Consider the following 24,021-nt stretch of genomic DNA (forward strand, 5'->3'; position numbering starts at 1 on the left):
TTATTGCTTCTATTTATGACCGTCTGCAGATCTTTCAAACTTCCTGAATAGATTATTTATTACTTGGGTGGAATACAGGCAAAGGGTTAAGTGGCAACTTCCTTAGAAGAAAGGCAAACCAGTAGAAGAAAACTTCAAGACAAAAAGGTGAAGACAGGAGAGAAGCTCTTGAGAGTTGGAGGGAAAGCTAAAGTGATAATCTGTATGTAAAAAAAGAAAAGAAGATCTAAGCAACAACTCTGATTCTGTAAATAAAGCATAAAGGAGGAATTTACTGACACACTGTTCAGAAGCATGCATGCATTCACACACTTACACTCTACTCACAGATATGTGTATTGTGGTATTCCTTTACAGCAGTGTTTCCCAACCTTTTTTGAGCCACGCACATTATTCATATTTTCAAAATTCTGGGGAACACTGAACGGGGGCGGGAGGGCTAAAGAAAAGTTTGGACAAAAAAATATCTCTTCCTCCATTTCACTCTATTTCTCCCTCCCTCTTTCTCTCTCTTCCTTCCTTCCCTTCTTTCTCTCTCTCCATCCTTCCGGTTCCGGTCCAACTGTAAGTTGGCAAATGGGCCATTTTCTGCCTCTGGAAGGTCTCTGATCGGGATGGGGAGGGCCGTTTTCACTCTCCCCAGGCTCCTAGAAAAGCTCTGAAGCCTAGGAAGAGTGAAAAAAGGGTGTGCCATTGCGTGCTGTGAACGGGTGTGTGTGACGTGCAAATCCGCGGAGGACCCACATGGAATTATGGATGTGAGCACACACATGTGGGAACTCCCCATGCTCTCCCCCTTTTGGCATGCGAATAAAAAAAGGTTCACTTTTGCTCTCTATTTTCTCCTTTTCTTCATTTCATTCCAATATCTATTTCTTTAGATATATGTTTTCCAATTCAATTTTATTATTTTTTTCTTTATGACCAGTCTGTTCAATGTATTTTCATACTGACCATTTACTTTTGTAGACAGGCCACATTCATTTATCCAGCACCCAGAAGAAGACTATCTCTTCTGGTTTTACCTATATTTTCAACAAACATTTATTGCAATATATTTTTTTGACTATAACATGCTCCAGGTTATAAGATGCACATTAGCTTTAGAGGAGGAAAATTTGGGGGGCGGGGTGTTGCCTCTGCCTCCCAGCAATTTGCCTCCTTGCAGAAAACAGCAAATAGCCTGGTCAGCTTCAGAAAAGCCTGATTTAGCATGAACAGTTGATTGGCAGTTGGACCGGAATACCACCGATCATCTGTTCTAGGCTGCTGGGATTGCCACTGCCCATTGCTGCCCATTGCTGCTTCCACCCATCTTATTTTTGGCCTCCACATGTCCCATTTTTGGCCCGTTCCACGCGGCAGTGATCCCTACCACCTGGAATGGGCCGAAAACAGGACTGGTGGAGGCCAAAAATGGAGCATGTGGAGTCTGCAGTGGGCAGCAGTGATGCATAGTGGCAATCCTTGCACCTCGTGACAGCTGATCAGCTGTATTCCGGGAGGCTGATCCAACACCCAATCAGCTGCTTGTGCTAAATCAGGCTATGCTGAAACTGACCAGGCTGTTTGCTGTCTTCTGCAATGAGGCAAATTGCTGGGAGGAAGAGCCAAAGGGTGGAGGCCGGTGGGCAAGCGGGGCTTCAATAACATTTGCTCTATAAGACAGACATTTCCACCCACTTTTTTTGAGTGGGGAGTGCGTCTTATAGACCGAAAAATATGGTATATCAGCAGTTGCACATCTTCAAATTCCCCATCCACTTGCCTGTCCTTTAACAAACATGCTACCTTTTAAAGGAGAAACTATTATATAATCTATTCATATAATATCACTCTAAAATACAGTTTTAGTTCTGCATTATCAACTGATCTTCTGAGTAATGTAGAATTTAAAATTCCCTTCCTCTGTAGTATGCTACTAGGTAAGAACAGATGAGGGAATACAGATAAAAGCTTGTTACTTTACTATTTTGGAATAATAACAATGAAATGTTAAACAATCATTCAAACCCTGGTCACCTCTAGTCTGGACTACTGCAATGCTATCTACATGGAGCTATCCTTGAAGAGATTCAGAAGCTTCAACTGGTGCAGAGTGCAGCATCATGGGTAGTTCTTGGCACCCCAAGAAGGGCCCATGTTAAACCAAGCTGCACATATCTGTTAGTTTGCTTCTGGGTGCAGCTCAAGGTGTTAGGTACTTCCTTTAAAACCCTGCATGGCATGGGTCCAGGTTATTGAGGAACTGTCTCACCCACTGGGACTGGATTGCCCCATCCGCGTTGGCAAAGAAGGCATGCTTGCAGATTCCATCAGTCAAGGAACTGGTGGGTCCAAGAAAAGAACCTTTTCTGTAATGGCTCTTGCCCTTTGGAACATCTTACCCAGTGATGGGTTGCTGCTGGTTCGGACTGGTTCTTTAGAACTGGTAGCGGAAATTTGGCACCGCTCACCAATCCAGCAGTGATGAGCCCGTTCTCCTGAACCAGTCCTCCAGTCACTGTGGATTACAAAAACCCTCTGCACCCATCCTTCTGACCTTTTCCATCCTTCTGACCTTCGCTTGGACACCAATGGGTGAGTATCACACTATGGATGGTTGATGAGTTAACAGGCTCATAACCTCCCTCTCTGCGCAACCTGTTCCTTCCCTCCCCATCTTTTAATCATAATTCTATTTTTCATTATAATTTCCATTTTTATTGTTATAGAAATTTATCTTTTGTGGTTTTAATGCTTTTAATAGTGTAACTCTCCCAGAGTTGCTTTGAAATGAGAAGGGTGGCAAATAAATGTAATTAATTAATTAAATGAACAAATAAATAAATTTATATCTAAAACAATTTAGAAAAATTATGTCACGTATAAATTATTTACCATATAAATAACTTTATTTGGCAAAATTGTACCATATACAGGCTTATGGATGTTGACAATTCAGAATTCAAAAAATATGAAATATGGAATAAAAAATTATTGTTTGAAAAACTGAATTTGTAAGGTGCCCCATTCCAAATGGCTTGAGATGGCTTTACAAAATTCAAACAATAGTACTAAATAGCTATAGCAAAAAAAAAAGGTAGTGATCAAAATCCTCCATCCAGGTTTCTCATAATACCCAGAGCCCATTCCTCCTCCTAACCCTGATCCAGACAATATCATTCACCATTTGTGATGCTACCTTTCCTGCAGTTTCTTCCAGCATTTTTCATGTTACAGAACATTAGTTAAGAAGGAAAATTAGAATAACTGCACACTAAAAGCACTTTTGGGGGGAAATTGCTTTATGTTGCGACTTTATTAAATTTTGTTTTGATCTCTTTTACCACAGTTTTATTTTTCTTACTAATTTATTATGTAAACTTTATCTGAAAAGACTGAAGATATTTGAACTTGTGTTATGGATGTAAACTTATGGATTATTTTTTTTTTGTATTTTAGATTTTTTGGTGAATAGTGCTAAGGCTGATTTAACCTTGATGGATAATGACTTGAATACATCATTGCACTTGGCTAGCAGTAAAGTATGTTTAAAATTGTGTTTGGTTCTGTTTGTGTGTTCATGTCCTCAGAAGTGTGCAAAATATGTCATGTGTTGACACTTATGTTAGAGAGTAAATAATCCCTGTGTAAATTAAGCACTTTATGAAACTGGGTTAGCACAAAGTGTATGCTTATATAGTTTTTTAACATATCATCTAACTTGCAGCAATCAATGCATCCTAATTTCAATTTATATATTTTATGAATGTGATAATTTTAAAATCTTTATATTAAAATATAGTATTTAAAGTAAATGAAATTATGATGAGAAAACAGTTTGGTTAAAATAAATCCTCATCAAAACATTCAACAGAATTTGCCCGTTCTCATTGAAAAGTCAATTTTTATTGTTTGTTCAGGTAGTGATTATTTAGCAGCTACAATTGAGATCAGTAATTGTCCCTAAGCACTGTGATCATTAAATGAAATAACACATAACTGTGATTTATGATTTTTCTTCTGCTTTCACTATTAACTGCTGGTGACCTTCTACCGCTGCACCATAGAGAGTATTTTAACTTACTGCACTTGTATATGGTTTGCCAATTGCATAGTAGCAGATAGGACAGTGCTCCAAAGAGTAATTTATTATTATTTATTTATTATTTATTGGCAGATGGTACAGGATAATAAAAAAAAGGATAAATAGACTGAAAAACAGTTTCTATCCCATGGCAAGAACCATATTCAGTTCTACTATATAGTGGAATATTAATGCAATATCAGGGGTTTTAAATTCAATTGTATAGAATGTGAAGGATGTGTGTTTTTGTTTTATTTTTTTATGTATAATGTACATTGAAGATGGCATTTAATTGCATTGTACAACGTGCAATGACAATAAAGTAAATTTAAAACTTAATTAACTCTACATGTTACAAGCCAGTTGCAAAAAATTGAACTGATAAACACATGACCATATAATGAGACAATTGTAAAAGTGAAGGTTGATTGTAAAACTTTTATACCACTTGTAACTTGAGTGGTCATTAAACAAGGCAATTGGAGGATGAGGACTACCTGTATATGCTCTGGAATTGGCAACATTGAAATTCCACCATCCTTTTATTTTATTTATTTATTAGAATTGGAAGAGACCTTGTAGATAACCCCTGCTCAAGCAGGAGTCCCTATATCATTTCGGACAAATGGCAGTCCAATCTCCCTTTGAAAGTCTCAATGTTGGAGCACTCACAACCTTCACAGGCAAGCTGTTGCACTGGTTGATCGTTCTCACCTGTGCCATACTAATTGATGCCCACAAGAACTGATGTCCATATTGTGCATTGCACATTTTAATAGCAAATTATTTTCCTAGTAATTAGTGTTAGTTAAATATCACCAGAATCCTGAGGTACCTCCACATTTTGCATTAATAAAATTTACAATAATAAAAATGGAGAGATTTAAAAACAATCCAGTGATAACCATTGGTTATGAATTATTCAGTGCCTGGGGTTGAGGCTAAAAGAAAGAAAGAAGGAAGGAGAACAACAGAATGCCAAATTTTGGAAAGATTGACTTGTCTGCTAACAGTCTGAAAAGAGCCTCATAATACTGCATTTTTAAAATTGAATGTTCCATTAGTGTAATATGTAAACAAATTATAAATTTTAGAATACAGGTTTTTTAGCTTGTTTGCTCTTTGTTAGTTCTAAGAATTTCTAATTTTGGTATGAACCCATAACCCAAGTAGCTTTCCCAAATATATATTTACTTATCAGCGCCTGTGAGTCTTCACTATTATATTCTTAAGAGAAATAATCTTGCCGACAATGAACAACAACCACTCTGTCTTATCCTGGGGAACTCCTGTTATTTGATGTTATGGTTTTATGATTATGATTTTATGGCTATTTGTTTTATTGTTGTGAGTTGTGTTTAAGATGGATGCCAAAATACATCTTTTAAATAAGATAAAGTAAGGTAAAGTGAATTTTAAAAAGCAACAACAACCCAGCTTTATAGCATTATTTTTACTATCTTAGATTTTCTTTCAATCAAACATTCCTGAGTCAAAGCAAATCTTTCAAATTACCATAGTCAATGGTAGGAATGGTGACAGAGGAAGCATACAGAACAAGGAAAACTCTCTAAACCTGAAGAACAATTTACATCATTTTTTCCTTTCCTTGACTATCATGATTTGCTGTAACTGATTGTATTCCCCCCCCCACCCCAACCCCATCTGTAGTGTGTTGGCTTTGGCTAAGTAGAAAACAAGAGGCAGGTGACTAAGAGGTATGCAATAACAATATGGATTTAGGAAGCTTGGACAAGTTAGGTGACCTCTCAATATTTTTCATTCCTTCTACCAGAACTTGTAGCTTGTTTGTCTCCCTAACTCCCACTTACAGTACATCACTGGCAAGGGAGGGAGATATAAATAAACTACAAGCTCTACCATAAGAACAAATGAAACATTCTAATAAATTTATAAATATATTTCAGTAAAAGCATCACATTCTTTCAGCTTAATGCATTTCCATAGTTTACAGATGGAAATCTCTGTTCTCATATCTGCTGGACTTTCCTTAATAACTAAGATCAGATTTTAAAATCTATGTGTTCTAGAATGTTCCAAATACTGTATAGCTAGATATAGTGTGTGTGTGTTTGTTTTCCAGGGTCATGAAAAATGTGCCTTGTTGATACTTGACAAGATACAAGAACCAAGCCTTATTAATGCAAAAAACAATGCATTGCAAACGTGAGTATAATTTTAATTAACTTGCATTTTTATTTAACAATTTTGATAACAGTAAAGTGTCATATAATTTATACTTTTGTAGTTTGCAATCAGAGTTCACATAGTGTTTTAATGTAGTTAAGCATTTGAACAAATTGTGCCTAGTATTATAATAGACTTTTTGAAATACATCAAACCTACTGAATCTAGATATTACATTTTCTAGACCTCTTCATATTGCTGCACAGAATGGCTTGAAGATGGTAGTTGAGGAATTGTTAGCAAAAGGGGCATGTGTACAGGCAGTAGATGAAAATGGTAAGTGAAGAAATTCATATTTTCATTTATGAACAATAAATTAGCAGTCATTATTCATTACATATGAATATGTGTTTCTAAAATATTTTAAAGCTTGCTGACAGTGGTTATTAATTTCCAAAATGCAAAAATAGAATTTATGTTATCACACAGTTCTATTTAAACTATTATATAAAAACAAGCCCTATTATTATATCACGTGCAGCATTTTCTTGACTATACATTATGTAAAGTAACAAAACTTAGAATTTTCTAGTTTTATAAAGTATCAGAACTCTTATAAGGAAGAGAACTACATTTTAAATGTATTAATGCATTCATTTATGGAAGAATGCAAAGCCTATAACATAATTTTTAACTATAGTCTCATTCTTTTTTAAGTTATAACTATTTCCTGTTTTTTCCACATCAAGTCACTGTCATTTTATGGCCTTGGGTGAAATGTAATGAATATAGTGAATAATATTTAAGCAAATCACTTTTCATTTGAAATCACATGACCTATCTGATCATTAGATGGTAACCTTCTAGAAAAAATACAGTAATCTATGATCAAACATATCTCAATCTGGATCTTATGTGCATAGCTTTGCAGACCCCAACTGCTTTGGATGAAGATTTCCTGTATACTATATTACAAATCTTTGAAAGAAGCTTAAATCCATTTCATACATACTGTCATGTTTGAAAAGAGATTTATATTAAATATGCTAAATGTTCATATGGATGTATCAGTGATGGGCTACCAAAATTTTTACTACCACACTGCGGGCATGGCTTACACATTTTATTTCAACATCTTTCAGTGCAAATTGAGTGCTCTGGAGTAGAGCTCCATTTTTGCTACTCCACTGCGTTCCCCCCCACTCCCCCCCCCATCCAGATAGTAGCCAACCCCTGATTATCTACTATATAAATGTATGTACACACACACACACACGCACAGCTCTTCTAAAATTATACACATTCAACCTCATTTACTGCAATAGGAAAAACATACCCAGAGCCCAGAAGGGGGGGGGGGGGGAGAAAATTTTGCTACCGGTACTGCCTACCTGACTGTACCCATAGTAGCCCATCACTGGGATGTATGGATGTCTAAAGCATGTACTTGATATAGCTTTTAGGATCTTGGCCTTTTGAAAGCTAACAATTAATCATATTAACCATATTCTTCATGAAATGTTGGCCAGATATTGCACACTCACAAAAAATACTAAATACTAAATATAGAATAAAATACTAAAATACTAACTAGAATCCAAGAATAAGAACTGGGCTTTTGAAGAAAAGCTATGCCAAAAAATAGTGCCATGTTTTTATGAAACATTCATTGACTCCTTCTTTCCTTACTTATTAACGTAGAGATATTTTTCTTAATATTCAAAAAGTCCATACAATGCTTCCCTTCAGATAGCAGATAGAAAACATCAATTAAATAACTTCATCTGCATGAAAGTCCATATTCTAAATGAATTATTATTTGAAGTACATATTGGTTTTCCATATTACATGTGTGTGTATAAAAGGCAATCCACTAATATTTGGTTATGTGTGTTTTTTTTTTAGCAAATGCCAGTATATAGCTTATGAACATCTTCTGTACTTTCATAACATGCTGATGATTTGCTAAAAGCTGTGATTTTTTAAATAGCAAATCTTAAATAGACAATCTAGCATTTAGTGCACCACAATAATTATTGGAATATGGACTGTAGATTGCCCATAACATTTGTGTTTAGTCTTCATTCTTTGGGTTAGTGAAATGTAATGAACCTATTCTATTTCCTGTCTAGCAACAAGGAGTTCTGAAAAGTTAATTACCTTCAGCAAATGTAGTTTTAGCCAATATTAAACATTGCTTTAAAAAGCCATATTTAACCAAGAACAGAATTGAAAACTTTTGATTTCCTGAATATATGGAAAGACCTAACTGGGAAGCTAGTTTCATTTTCACCGTGTTTAAACTAAGCAAAGTATTGCCTATACAGAAAAGAAAAGCAATGCCTTTTTGTATAGATTGTTATCGTTCCTATTGTTGTTAATATTTTATTTCTCTTCAATATGGAAAGATATCAAGCTTCCTTCTCATTGCACAGTGCAAAAACTTATGAAGAGGCTTTTTTAAAAGATTGTGTTATGTGCATGCGTGTGTTGATATCCAATTTCTGTGATGCCATTTGTCATGGAATATCCAACAAGCTTCCCTGATATTCTGGAAACATATAAGCAGAAGGAAAGAACTAACCACTTTTTTAAGGGACCACCTGCTTTTCACTTTCCCTACGAGAGATGATTTCCCTATCTTAACATCCTAGTAAAAAGCACATTGCTTGTCCTACAGAGAGACTCAGCTGTCACATTTTAATAAACATGATTGGGTTTAGCTAAAATTTAACATTTAGATTATTTATTTAACTTTCCAATAGAAAAGATTGCAGAATTAATCATCCACTATATTAATGCTAACCAGATTATTATTTTTGTAAAAATGCAATAATCTATATTACTAACTTAGTAACTAATTAGTCACTAATTTAGTGACAAATATCACACAGTTTCTTTTGAGTGAAAGCCATTGCTCTTAGAATAAATCTTGTGATTTAAATCTAACAGTGTCTCAGCTTATATTTATTCACATTGTCCTCCAGGACTGTGGTCTATCTGTTTTTATTTCATTTTGTGGAGAATTTTAAGTTGCCTTTTGCTTTTTATTAAGTAGTGCTTGTTATGAGAATCACTTTGTGAATTGTGTACCTTCCCAGCATGTCTAATTTTAAAGTAACCCTGGCTTTGTCTGCTGTGATGGTGACTAAACATACATCTCCTAGCTTTGAGCTCATCTGGTGAGATGTATCCAAGGAATGCTCAGATCTTTTCCTAGTTCCCTTAGTACTAACCATGGCTTTGTCTGCATTTGTGCCCAGGTCATACACCAGCCCTGGCTTGCGCTCCTAACAAAGACGTGGCTGACTGCCTGGCACTCATTTTGGCTACCATGATGCCTTTTTCTCCTTCCAGTACAATGACGCCGCTCAACTTCGTTTCTTTTAAAAAAGACCATTTGAGCAGGACTCTTCTCTGCAATAGCTCCAATATGAGCAACCCTCCTAACTCATATAGTAAAACCTTAATGAATGATGAAGGAGCAGAAAATGGATACAATGACAATGATTCTGATTCTGAAACATTTTGACTTCTTAACATTCAGTGCCCCTTTCTTGATTGCATTTGCATTTAATCTGAAATTTTCTTAAGAAACACCTTCATTTATGAATGAGAACAACAAAGACTAAAATTTGCAATTAAATAGAGCCTTTTAGAGAATTTAAGGATTTTTTTTTCTTTTAAAAATGCACTCTAGTTAATATTTTGCTTCCAGCACTACTGTGCTTTCCATAAATTCTAAGGGCTCCTCTGGAAGTCTCTACCTCCTATTATATGCAGAAAAAAGAAGCTGCCTTTTTCTGTTTTGACAGCACAAGTAACCAGGGAACTGTTATGTCTATATTAATATGTTAGCTATATTAAACTGCTGATCTAAAGTCATTTTTCAAGTAGGGTGTTTCTGGATTGTCAGAAGACCTTCCCATCTCTAGTATCTCTTGTATAGACATGTAGTCTTCATTTTTAGGTATCTTTGTTATAAAAACCAAAGGTAAAGCCACAAATTTTGATTTGGGTTTGAACAAATACTGCCAACATCACCATTTTCCATGGCAATTAAGATTTTTAAATTCATCAAAGTAACATTCAATAGGTGCTTTAAAACAATAGGTATTTGCTGCTTCGGAGACAAATCTAATAAATAAATAAATAAACAAACAAATAAATAAATAAATAAATAAATTTGCAGTTTAAAATCATTAGAATCAAATCTTGCTTGCCTCATTACAACATACCCACCTGCAGCTGCAGCAAAATGATTATTGTAAAGGCAGATGAGATTTGCCTTATTTTTTTTACCATTCAGCACAAGCATGCATGGTTTATTTGCACTCTCCAAGCAGGGTTCCTTGGGAATTTGTCTTACCTGTGCTGTCCAGCAATTATTTGTTTTAGGAAAAATCAGTTCTAAATATAATGCCTAATGCAGCTAAATGTTTCACCCTGCTCATTTGAATTGACTTTTTGTTATCTTTATGTGTAATGTAATTTTTATCATAAGCATTGTCTGACTTTTTTGGAAAGTATACAAGGAGATAGGTTACAGACCTTCATATTTACCATTGCTGTGCTAAGATGCAAACAGGAGACAAAACCAAAATATAAAATGGAAAAGTTAAGTAATCATACAGAAGGGAACTGGGTTGTACTAAACAGTCCTGCTGGCATCAATTTACTTTTTAAACATTTGCATTATGAATATCTGCTCCTTCTGCCAAAGCTTCTAGGTCAAACGGACCCTTTTCCTCGCCTGAGAAAGGTTTACAGAAAGAAGAGTGAGACTCTTAAAATATAAAGAACTAACCAGCTATACCATGAGGACCAAAAGGCTTCAGAAGACTTTATTATTTTTTTAATAATGTAAGGGGGGAAAATCAAGTAACTTTTCTAATCACCAATGCACAAATAGTGTTTTCTGTAATTAAGAGTCTTGGGTTATTTCTAGTAGATACTTTGACATTTGTAACCAATGATGATGATGTGTTGATCACAGTTTATTTTTCCAGACTAGTGTTCGTACTTGTAATGTCAAATGTATTTATATTTATTTGAAATGAAACAAGTGCCCAGAAAAATTGACCATGGTTTGTCCTCCTTCTTAATTCTATAATGTGTTATTAGCTATGAATTTAAGCAAATTTAGTGTGCTGAGTTTGATGGAACAAATGCACAGAGTTATCATTTTCAGCTCTTATGCAGCCAGCTGAGAATAGCTTCATGCACATTTTGTCAGATGCAGTGGAGGAATACATTGCATAGTATTTGTTGGCAAAGCAGAGGGGAACATATAAAGGAAAAAAAATGTGTGGTTCAGTCTTTAAAAGGGTGGTGATGAAAATTTGTCAAAGTTCAAAAGGAGAATTGTGGAATCAAGAAGGAAATGTCCTTCCTCATTTATGGAATGATCTTGGATGATCAATAAAATGTAACAAATTTTTGCTTTGCTTCTGTAAACAAGATTTGCCGGGAAAGTTTCCATCTTGAGACTGCATCTTCATCTAAGTCAAATGTATTTTCATTCTGGCCTATGCACTGCAAAAAATAGAAACAGACATGTTGCATTGTAATGGAAGTTACCAAACATTTCCAATTTGAAACAGTTGTTTCTGCACAATATTGTTCTGATTTCACTGAAACTGTTCTGTTGCTGTACTGTACCAGTATTTGAAGAAGTGTTACAAATTCAAAACGCTTTGCACACATCTAAAATGTAATCCTCATAGGAGACTCTTTATTCTCAGACAGTGACAGGGTTCCTCAGATTTCAGCCATTTTGTAGTTACACCAAACAAACAAAAATGCCTGAGATGAAAAGGTACCACTAAAACTGACTGAAACACTCCGCTGGTTCCTTTTTTTAATCCCCAGGCAGTATATTGAAAGAAAAAATTCCCAGGAAAATACCAAAAGAAAAACTAGGATCAGAAATATTCCCATAAATCAATTGATATTTCTGCCACATGATTGATTCCCCCCCCCCCCAGCTACTAATTAACATATCAGAGATTAAATTTTCTTTCCCAATATAAAAAAGCACAAAGTTATGCACTTCTATTCTAGGAACGTTTACTACCCCAAGCTCTTTTTGAATTTAGGGCAGGGGTGTCGAGCTCACATTTCACAGACCGGATGTGTCATGTGTTGGCCACACCCACCCATTTTAGCAAAGGGGGAAAGTGTAATACATCACTTGACAACAACGTGACACCATAAGTTTGACACCCATGATTTAGGATAATAAAATATTCTCCAGTTGTTTTTCAATTTGATCCATGATTATTTACAAAATTCTCCATCATGACACATACTTTCAACCAGGTCTTAGAGATGTTTTTCATACTACAATTTGCATTCTGTAGCAATGATAAAATAAAAAGAGACTATTTTTCTTAAGAATGCAAGTGTGTATAAATTGTTACAGACCTCTAAAAGACAAAATGGTAATTACGAGTTTTTAAGAAAAAGCCAATATTTATGCACACATTTTGGAATTGCAATATTAGTATATATGTATTTTTAAATATTTGTACATGACTAGGAACTATGATGTAAGAGGCCCTCACTAGTTATTGCCTTGATTCCTATTAAATCCTGTTGTGGGTTTTAAGGTGTTTAAATTTTAACGACTACTGGATGTTCCTTAAAACCCACAGTTAAAGTTTTGCAGTGAAACTATGGATGCTTCCCAGCAGAAAGATCTTAATCATAGCATTTATAAAAAGTAGTTTTACACCTTAGTTGATTTTTTGAAAAAAGAACAGGAAATGAAAGAATGAGGAAAATGTAGAAAGGTCACTTGGTTTTCTTGACTGTTCAGTAAAAAATTCACTCGGATATTTTCTAGATCACCAATCACAAACTTCATTAATGAGCCAATAATTAGAGTACCTTCATTTTATAGAATATAGTCGTCCAGTTGTACAGCACTTCAGGAAGTGAGAGATTACTGTAATTTCTAAATGTGTTTTAAGAGGAAAAGGCTAATGTTGAGTAATTTCTGCTTATTAAAATGCTTTGGCATAGAACAGTGTTTCTTTTTAAAAAAAAAATTCTCAGGATCTCTTCCCTTTTTGAGAATCATGGAGAACTCCAAAATAACTTTTAGATGAATGGGTTATATTTATCTATCTTTATTATATTAAGAATTAAAATTGATACTCTTGCTTCTCATGATTGTTGATGGGATTTTAATACTGTATAATTTTTCAATCTAGCTGAGCAAATAATTTTCATTTTATAGACTTGAAATGACCCCCCACCCACCCACCCAAGGGTCCTAAGACCACTTTAATAAATTTTAGTATAGAAGAACCTAGAGATTTCATACCACACTTCATCAGAGCAACTCTCTATAATTTGACATTATGATTTTTGATTAGTTAGCAGAACTCACCTGAAGCCCAGAAGATTCCCCAATTTTCTACTTTTCTACTATTAGAGCTTGGGGACAGGCTGTTTGGTTTACTTGTTGGTGGGAACTCTCAGCTCACATTTTCCCATAACTCCTAAGCTGCCATAGCACTATTATATCATGTCCTTTTGCCAGGCTTTATTGTTGTCGAAATGTGGCTTTGCAGCTCTGATTAAAAAGGCCTTACCTTCTTGCACATGTTTTTTACTCTCTTTTTCGGCTTTTCTAGAAAAAGAAAGTATGGAAGGAAATTGAGGGGGTGGGGCACAACTTGAATGCCATTTTTGATACTTCCCTGTTGGTCTATTAGGAAAAAAAATACTAAACTCTGAGGGGTTTATCAGCAGCTGACATCAGGACTATAACAGGTTGATGCAGAATAATTCTGAGTTTATAGAATGGCTGCATGGAAATGCCCTCTTAGTTGTGAGTCATCTGGAGCCTACTTATCATCTATTACCAATAGTTTGCTGTTGTGTGAGTTTTTTCCTTCAAAAAAGAAGCAATGCATTTGGTTATAATGGTATAGCTATGAGGGAAGACATAAAATAAAAAGAATTAACCCCCAAAATGGATCATATATAACTTTATAACTGAAGTGAGTTCTCTAGAACAGTACTAAATATTATTAAACATCAGTTGAAACAAAACACCAATGTTTCCATATAGAATTGAGTAAAGTCTCATTTTCTTCTTCCTTCTTCTTGGCTGATCATATTAAGCTAGTCATCATGAAATACATACACACCCCACTGCAGCCTCTGCAAAGCATCAGGAGGGTAGGGGGAAAGCAAATGTGGGGTACAGAGGTTAAAGGACAGTCCACCATGCAAATATAAATCTTCTACCATATTAGAGTCATTCATAGTACAATACTGTTCTCACCCAAATAATTTGATTTCTATCAATACATTTTTCAACACTTTATGCTAAAATCTTCTGCATAGTTATGTAGAAGTAGGGTATAGTTCTCTGTTCCTGAGTTCCGACTGCGTTGTGTGTTTCTGTCCTATCAACAATCTCAGCCTATGGTCTTGAAAAGACAATAAGGCTAAAATCCCTGGCTATACAATCTTAGAAACTTAAAATAATTTGTTTCTGAATAGACCTACCTAGATTCGTTTGTAGTGCCATCTTTTCCAAATGTATGCTTACCTATCTCTTTTATATGTCTTATTTTCATATAAAAGAGTAATGAAACCATCTTAATTATAATGGAAAATTTGCAGTTGGTGGTCACTGGACTATGGATTCCATTCTAATCATTTTCTTATCTAAATGGCAATACGGTTTAGTAGCAGATAAGGTACTGTATTTTAACTATAGTAATAAATGTCAGTTATGGCCTGTTTTGATTTGTTTGGTTAGCTTTTGTCAAAAGACAAGCACTCTGTTCTACTGACATCGGTGATGTTAATTTGATAAAGATTGAGAAGCATGATCTAGAAGGTGAGTAATAACGCATGCACCTCTCTATAGTTATGGTTCTGTGTTAGCAGCTTGTATTCCATTCATGTGAAACTTCAGCTGCCAGGTTACAATGCATGGCACTTACCCCTTGCTGATCTGTATTGTTTCAAGTGTTAAGATAAACTAGCTCAGGGGATATCTGTATCACTACTAAAAGGGCACCATGTTGTGTTTTGGTACTATTATAGCAAACCTTTGTATTTAACTATGAATTGAGTAAATTCAATTTCTTGTCTTTTCTGTTTAGAAACTTGATAATGCACCTGAGTTTCATAATGTAAGAAACTTTTAGAGTGCCTTTTTATATTTGTGTATGCTGGATATCTATTGTGAACATGTTTTTCCTTCATTTGAGTCATACTGAAGCAATATAATACCTATATGTTTTCATTTCAAAGCTTTACGGCTTTGTCTTTTTTTAAAAAAAATATTTGTGTTGACCTAAAATTAATATGCTAAATTTGTATAGGAATTTATACATTTTCTTATTACACAAAGCAAACCTTAAGTTAGTGTTATTGGGAAGGATGTTTTAAAATGGTGACAATCTTGAGTGTGTATTAAATGCAGCTATCTGTGTTTGTAATGCAGTGACATACATTTTAAAAAGCCAATATCTAATGTTTTGTAGTTTTGTCTGTATATTTTATGCTTTTAGCATGTGCAATATATCTTTACAAACCATGGTGTCATGAATCTGGTGCCAGTGTTACATTTTGTATGAAATATTTGTAATAAACAGTATGAAATATTGTTGAATGGTTTGTTGTTAATTTTTTAAAATGTGTACCAAATTTGAATTAACTAATGTGTTACATTATGTGATTTTAAAAATGGATATGAAATATTACTTTGAACCATAGGCTAGGTGCACTCAAGTTTAATATCCTTTCAATTATTGTATGCTGTACTAATTGTGACGGGCTCTTTTATCTTCAAATTACAGTAATATTAAAATGCATTCAGATGGATATTTTTACAGATAAATTGTACAAATACCATGGCAACTCCAAAATCATTTATCAGTACTTTTACATACATTCAGGTTTCTGAATGCCTATAAACAATAAGAAATACATAATTGCAGAAAAATACTAATCAGTACAGCTTTCTGAGCAGTGCTTAAAATACATTGTTAAAAATAAATACCTAAAACTGTAAAAACATAAAGCAATGTGATCATTATGAATAGCATAAATGAGACTGATATATCCCAAAATCACTAATGAAAAACTTTGCAAAATAATAAAATGGTACTTCAAAAGTTATCTGACATAAAGATACAAAGCCGGAAGACGTCTGAAACGCCTGAAACACCGAGGCACTTGGGGCAGTGGCCGCTGGGAGTGGTTGTTGTCCTGGGGGCGGTGCCTGGCAGAGGCTTTAAGAGCGTGCTGGAGGGAGCCTGTTGGCGTCAGCTACAAAGACGGAAGACGCCTGAAACACCGAGGCACTTGGGGCGGTGGCCAGTGGGAGCGGTTGTTGTCCTGGGGGTGGCGCCCGGCAGAGGCTTTAAGAGCATGCTGGAGGGAGCCTGCTGGCGTCAGCTACAAAGCCGGAAGATGCCTGAAACACCGAGGCACTTGGGGCGGTGGCCAGTGGGGGAGCGGTTGTTGTCCTGGGGGTGGCGCCCGGCAGAGGCTTTAAGAGCATGCTGGAGGGAGCCTGTTGGCGTCAGCTACAAAGACGGAAGACGCCTGAAACACCGAGGCACTTGGGGCGGTGGCCAGTGGGGGAGCGGTTGTTGTCCTGGGGGTGGCGCCCGGCAGAGGCTTTAAGAGCATGCTGGAGGGAGCCTGCTGGCGTCAGCTACAAAGCCGGAAGATGCCTGAAACGCCGGAAAACACCGAGGCACTTGGGGCAGTGGCCGGTGGGATCAGTTGTTCTGGGGGCGGCGGCCAGCAAAGGCTTTAAGAGCGTGCTGGAAGGAGCCTGCTGGCATCGGCTACATAACCGGAAGACAATCCAGAGGAGGTTGCTGGCGTCTATTTAAAACCTAAGACGCCAAAGAACAACGCTGGGGCATTTGGAATAACCAATATGCCAGAGCAACCCTCCTTGTTAGGGCTCCTTTTAGGGCTGCTGCGACTCCTGGGATGTGGAAACTTAATGGTCTTTGGACTTGGCCATTTAACCCCCACTGTTGTGGTGACCGTGGACAGTGGTCAGGGAAGCAAGAGCAGGAGACAGTCTTTTCCATTCAGACTGGACAATATTTTTCATCAGACTATAATCTCTGACATAAACTACAAGAACTCCCTTAGAAGACATTTTTAAGTTTCAGTCTCATATATCTTTTTGTACAGATATTAGCTAACAATTTATATTGGATCTTACATCTTTTTTAATAATTGTTTTAGATATATTGCTAAGGTTATTTTATTTTAGGGGAGTGGAGTATGACTGATTATGTGTATGTTAAATGATAGTGAGGGTGGTTGTGATGGGACACTATTTATGGGTGATATAACCTTTGTTTTTTAATTTTTTAAATTTATTAAGGAGATCAATCTTAAGACAAATGTATGAATATGATTGGATGGAGAGGATGTCTGGGATGTATGAAATGTATGGAAGGGACAGCTGGTTTGGCGGCTTGGAGGCAGGAGGGATGGGGGTGCCTATCTCTGGGGTGGTGGAGGGCCTGAATATTCAGGTCGTGCTGGGGAGAGGCAGATATGGTGGGAGACATGGGGTAGGCCAATCACGGGGAACAAGGGACCGCTGCCTAAAAGCGGTACCTTGTTCCAGCCCATGGACTCAACCCAGGGAACTGGTGAGAAGCGAAATCCAGATCCTGGGCTTAGGCTGTTACTACTAAATGCCAGGTCTGCTATAAATAAAGCTTCCCTCATCCAGAGCGGGGAGTTCCTCTCTCGGAAATGTGCCCAGCCGGGTTTCAAGTGTGGCACCAGCCGCGACCCCAGGGAAGGGGGGGGGGAGGAGTGGCAATTATAGCCAAGAAGACCTTCAAGCTGCGTAGGCTCACTGGTGCTGAGATTGCGGGCTGTGAGTCCCTTATGAGGTTGGAACTAGGGGTATAGGTGGACTTGTTGCTGACGTATGTGCCTCCCAGCTGCGTGTCAACAGCCCTGTCTGCGCTGCTCAAGGAGGTAGCTGGGTTGGCGGTGGGGTACCTCAGACTTATTGTCTTGGGGGATTTTAACCTGCTGTCACTCGGTGAACCCTCAGGGTTGGCGCAGGAGTTCATGGCCACCATGGCAACCATGGACCTGACCCAAGTAGTTCAGGGCCCAACCCATGAGAAGGAACATACTCTCGACATGGTTTTCCTCTTGGGACAGTTGAGTAATGATCTGATATTAAGGGGCTTAGAAACGTTGCCATTGTCATGGTCAGATCAATTTCTACTGCGGCTTGATTTTAAGGCTCCAATCCTTCCCTGCAGGGAGGCAGAACCGATTAGGAGGTTCCGCCCCAGATGCCTGATGGATCCAGAAGGTTTTCAAAGGGCGCTTGGGGTTTTGCCGGATTCACTTGTCCACAGTTCAGCGGAGTCGCTTGCTGCAGCCTGGAATACGGCTGCGACAGAGGCTCTAGACCGAATTGCGCCTTTGCGACTTTTCTCTGGCAACAGACCCTGGAGGTCTCCTTGGTTTACCGAGGAGCTCCGGGGAATGAAACGCTAGAAGAGAACTCTAGAGAAGCGCTGGAGGAAGACCAGATCCGAATCTGACCAAACACTTGTAAAAGCTCATATTGAGATTTACAAAGTGGTGATCAGGTCGACAAGGTGTGCATATAATGTCAGCCTGATTGCGTCTGCGGAATCTCGCCCGGCCGCCCTGTTTAGGGCGACCCGCTCCCTTCTTAATCAGGGGAGTTGGGGAACCCTTGCAGGGTAATGCCGAGGCTTTTAATAAATTTTTCGCAGACAAAATCGCTCAGATCTGGACTAACCTTGATTCCAATCGGAGTGCAGAGTCAACTGATAACGAGTCAGTTGAGGTGACAGGGGCCCGTCTTAGTCCATCTGTTTGGAGCGAGTTTGACTTGGTAACACCTGATGAAGTGGTCAAGGCCATTGGAGCTGTGAGTTCCGCCATCTGCTTATTGGACCCGTGTCCCTCCTGGCTGGTCTAGGCCAGCAGGGAGGTGACACGGAGCTGGGTCCAGGAGATTACCAACGCTTCTTTGAGGGAGGGGTCCTTTCTGGCTCTGTACAAGGAGGCACTTGTATGCCCCCTTCTCAAGAAGCCTTTCCTGGACCCAGCCATATTTGATAACGATCGTCCTGTCTCCAACCTTCACTTTATGGGGAAGGTTGTTGAGAAGGTGGTGTCGCTCCAGCGGTCCATGGAAGAAGCTGATTATCTAGGCCATTGGCAGTCAGGATTAAGACCCGGCTACAGCACGGAAACTGCTTTGGTCGCGCTGATGGATGATCTCTGGCGGGCCCGGGACAGGGGTTTATCCTCTGTCCTGGTGCTTCTTGACCTCTCAGCGGCTTTCGATACCATCGATCATGGTATCCTTCTGCGCTGGCTGGAGGGGTTGGGAGTGGGAGGCACCGTTTTCTGGTAGTTCTCGTCCTACCTCTCTGGTTGGTTGCAGTCGGTGTTAGTGGGGGGTCAGAGGTCGTCTCCAAGGTCCCTACCTTGTGGGGTTCCTCAGGGGTCGGTTCTCTCCCCTCTGCTGTTTAATATCTACATGAAACCCCTGGGTGAAATCATCCAAGGGCATGGGGTGAGTTACCATCAGTATGCTGATGACACCCAGCTGTACATCTCCACCCCATGCCCACTCAGCGAAGCAGTGGAAGTGATGTGCCAGTGTCTGGAGGCTGTCAGGGTCTGGATGAGTGCCAACAGGCTCAGACTCAATCCAGACAAGACGGAGTGGCTGGGGGCACTGCCTCCCAAGGACACGTCCATCTGTCCGTCCATCACCCTGGGGGGGAATTATTGACCCCCTCAGAGGGGGTTCACAACTTGGGCATCCTCCTCGATCCACAGCTAACTTTAGAACACCATCTTTCAGGTGTGGCGAGGGGGGCGTTTGCCCAGGTTCGCCTGGTGCACCAGTTGCGGCCCTATTTGGACAGGGAGTCTTTGCTCACGGTCACTCATGCCCTTATCATCTCGAGGTTCAACTACTGCAATGCTCTCTACATGGGGCTACCTCTGAAGAGTGTTCATAAACTTCAACTTGTCCAAAATGCAGCCGTGTGAGCAGTCTTGGGCCTTCCAAGAAATGCCCACATCTCACCATCACTCCGCGGACTGCATTGGCTACCGATCAGTTTCTGAGCACAATTCAAAGTGTTGGTTATGACCTATAAAGCCTTACATGGCACAGGACCAGATTATCTCCAAGACCGCCTTCTGCCGCACGAATCCCAGCAACTGGTGAGGTCCCACAGAGTTGGCCTCCTTAGGGTCCTGTCGACCAAACAATGTCGGTTGGCGGGACCTAGGGGAATAGCCTTCTCTGTGGGAGCCCCGGCCCTCTGGAATCAACTCCCCCCAGAGATTCGCACTGCCCCCTCCCTCCTTGCCTTCCAAAAGAGCTTAAAAACTCATCTCTGCCGCCAGGCTTGGGACTCTTAGATCTTCCCCTGACCACTGAATGCCTTAAGTATGATTGCTGAATGTTTGGTTAATAAGTTAATTTTTTAGGTTAATCTTCTCTTTGTAATTGTTTTTAATATTATAGTACTAATTGTTCCGTTTTTTATATATGCTGTGAGCCGTCCTGAGTCCTCGGAGAGGGGCGGCATACAAATCCAATTAATTAAATAAATAAATAATAATCTATTCATATACATATTAAACACCTGAAAAATTAAAAAATGTGTTCTTCTATAACACAAGCAGGGCCGCCGATAGACCGGTACTACTGGGAGTCGCGTCACGGGCCCGCGGAAATTGAATAATGGGGGGGGGCGGTGCTTCTCCTGCTGAGCCCAGTCCTCTCCCGGTGGCTTTCGGCTCCTCCCGCTGAGGAGCTGCAAGGCTGGCCTTGGAGTCTCGCGCGGCCAGCATTCCCTTGTGCCCGGCGGGCTCCCCTTTCCTAAACCCCCGCCAGCCCCCTCTTTCCCTTCCCGCCCTGCCCTCCTTCCCCGAGGCGTCCCTTGCCCATCATCCCCTGCCGGGCAATGGGGCAGCGGGACTGCTAGATGGGCAGCTCTTCCGGCGAGGGTGGGCAAGGCGCACCCTTCTCAGCTCTCGGCCTCCGCCCGCGCACAAAGCATCCTTTCTCACACCCAGCGCCGGCCATGGGGGCTTCCGCCGCCGCCTTCCGCAAGGCCCCCCGAGGAGCCGTGTGGGTCTCCAGCCTTCTCCTGGTGAGTCACCGCGGCAAGGATGCGGGCGAGGGAGAAAGGGGAACCCGGCGCCTCGGGCGCTTCCCTCTTGCGGTAGAGGGGTAGGTGGTTTGTGGGGAGTGGGGGAGGGAATTGTAAAAATCACAATTTCTTTCGTTGCTTTTTCTTTCTCTATTTCTCTCTTGCTCTTTCGTTCTTTTTTCTTTATCTTTCTTTCTTTCTCTTTCTTTCTCTCCTTCCTTCCCTCTTTCCATTTCTTTCATTCCCCCTCTCTTTTTATTTCTCTTTCATTCTCTTTCTTTCCTCTTTCTTTCTTTCGTTTCTTTTTCTTTCTTTCTCTCTTTCTCTCTTGCTCTTTCATTCTTTTTTTCTTTCTCTTGCTTTCTTTCTCCCTCTTTCTTTCTCTCCTTCCTTCCCTCCTTCCATTTCTTTCATTCCCCCTCTCTCTTTTTATTTCTCTTTCATTCTTTCTTTTTCTTTCTTTCTCTTTCTTGCTCTTTTTCTTTCTTTTACCTTCCCTTCCTCTATTTCTTCTTTTCTTTCTCCTTCCTACCTTCTTCCCTCCCTCCCTTCCTTCAGTCCTTCCTCTCTTACTCTCCCCTTTCATAAGTTTCCTTCCTTCCTTCCTTCCTCTGTTCCTGTCCCTTCCCCCTTTCTTTCTTTCTTTCTTTCTTTCCTTCCCTCCCTCCATTTCTTGCTTTTCTTCTCATTCCTCCCTTCTTTCCTCCCTCACTCCCTTCTTTCACTCCTTCCTCTCTTACTCTCCCCTTTCACACCTTTCCTTGCTTACTTTGCACCCTTCCTCTGTTCCTGTCCCTTCCCTCTTTCCTTCCTTCCTTTCCACCCTCCGTCCATTCATTCACCCATTCCTCTCTTGATTGCCCCTTTTACCATTCCTTCCTTCCTTCCTTCCTTCCTTCATAGCTCGCCCTCACCTTTCTTCCCTTCCTTCCAGATGGGAGTGCCCCCTCAAGACACCCGCCTGACTGCTAGTACCCTGCTTTTTCTCACCCCTCGTCCTTTCCAGCTCCTCTCCGGTGGCTGCCGGGTGTGGGATCCCCCTCCCCTCTCCCCTCGCTAGAAAGCACATGGTTTTGTCAACAAGAAGGGAGAAGTGCCAAGGAGCCGTAAATAAGCCTCGCTCCGCCTGACCGATGCCAGGATCTTTCTTTCCCTTGTCACTCCCGCTTCTTTCTTTCTCCTGGATGAGTCCACACAATCGGCTTAACCCAGTTCCTGAAATAGCCTATGGCAGTGCTTCCCAACCTTGACAACTTGAAGATATCTGGACTTCAACTCCCAGAATTCCCCAGCCAGCATTCGCTGGCTGGGGAATTCTGGGAGTTAAAGTCCAGATATCTTCAAGTTGCCAAGGTTGGGAAACACTGGCCTATGGGACCGCCTCGCTTGGCGTGAAGCGGGAAATGATCCCCAGGGGATGGAGTGGCTTGGCGACTTAAAATAGTTTTTAAATGGCGGGGGGGCCCAGACACTTAGGCTGTATGGGGCCCCAAAATTCCTGATGGTGGCCCTGAACACAAGTTTAATAAATATGCCTCCTGAGATCTTGAAAAATAGCATTTTCTATAAACTTCTATCAATTGTCATACCACTTATAATTAGTATGATAATTATGATACTGTACACTTAGAAGCGTACAGTAAAAGTTTGAAAGGCCTGTTCCTTATTCTTGAAGGAGCAGGTATGAAGGGAGAAAGGATTTTTAGAGAAGAACCAAATATAATTGGAGAAAGGTATTTGTATGGTTGTGCCTTTGTTGCTTATGTCCATGTCCATAACTGTGCATAGGTTAAAACTATACAGAAACCAGAGTTGAGTATTGCAGTGTTATCCAGAAATAAGTCCCAAGTGAAAAGATTAACAACTGACAATTTTAAAATCATTGTAGAAGTCTGTAGGGTCCTACATTATAAAACAGATTGCCTAATGCTGAGACAGCATTACATACAATGGTCCTCTTGGATCATTGCTAGATGGATTCCAAAAATCAAAAGATTCATTCAGCTGCTCATCTGTTTATCTGTTTCTTTTATATCCCACATTATGTACTGGAACTCAATGTGAGTTACATAGACTCCTTTCTGTTTCCCCCCACAACCATTATCTAGAGATTTGGCTGGCCTAAAGTCACCTAATGACCTTCTAGGCCTGAGAGTGGAATAGAATCTGGGTCTCCACTCCCACTGCTAGTCCAACTCTGTAACCACTTTACCACACTGGATGGGAGGTGCTATCTAACTGGTGCAACAACCACTTTATATGTACCATCTCCATCTTCCTAATGTCTTCTTACTTCTCACTGCCAAACAACTATAATTGAGCCCAGAATTGTGGTTGTAACTCATTGTGATAATAAATTGAGGTATCATACAACCATTCAAAGTTGCAACTGTTTTTTAAAATTAATTAAGAGTAACTTAAATTATAACCCAAAACTAATGGAGGCCAGTGCAAAACTTCAGGAAAGGTATCACAAGTACAGTAATACCTCGTCTTATGAAATTAATTGGTTCCGGGACGAGGTTCATAAGGTGAAAAATGTGTAAGATGAAACATTATTTCCCATAGGAATCAATGGAAAAGCAAATAATACGTGCAAGCCCAAAACTCACC

General features: G+C 39.5%; 1 protein-coding gene across 7 annotated transcripts in view; it reads left to right on the forward strand.

The window, feature by feature from the left end:
- The window catches only part of ANKRD44 (ankyrin repeat domain 44), a 183,258-nt gene extending 167,404 nt beyond the window's left edge, over nucleotides 1-15,854 (forward strand). For 4 of the 7 annotated variants that reach the window (XM_070732102.1, XM_070732105.1, XM_070732104.1 and 1 more), the window contains 4 exons: nucleotides 3,445-3,527; nucleotides 6,174-6,256; nucleotides 6,462-6,553; nucleotides 9,481-11,295. In XM_070732102.1, coding sequence (XP_070588203.1) covers nucleotides 3,445-3,527; nucleotides 6,174-6,256; nucleotides 6,462-6,553; nucleotides 9,481-9,749 — 527 coding nt within the window. In that variant the 3' untranslated portion in view covers nucleotides 9,750-11,295. Of the gene's footprint in view, nucleotides 1-3,444; nucleotides 3,528-6,173; nucleotides 6,257-6,461; nucleotides 6,554-9,480 lie in introns of all 7 variants that reach the window. The other 3 variants (XM_070732107.1, XM_070732109.1, XM_070732108.1) reach the window with 1 other exon arrangement.
- Nucleotides 15,855-24,021: the final 8,167 nt, after the last annotated feature.

This window comes from Erythrolamprus reginae, chromosome 1 (genome assembly GCF_031021105.1).
Source record: "Erythrolamprus reginae isolate rEryReg1 chromosome 1, rEryReg1.hap1, whole genome shotgun sequence".
Lineage (NCBI taxonomy): Eukaryota > Metazoa > Chordata > Lepidosauria > Squamata > Dipsadidae > Erythrolamprus > Erythrolamprus reginae.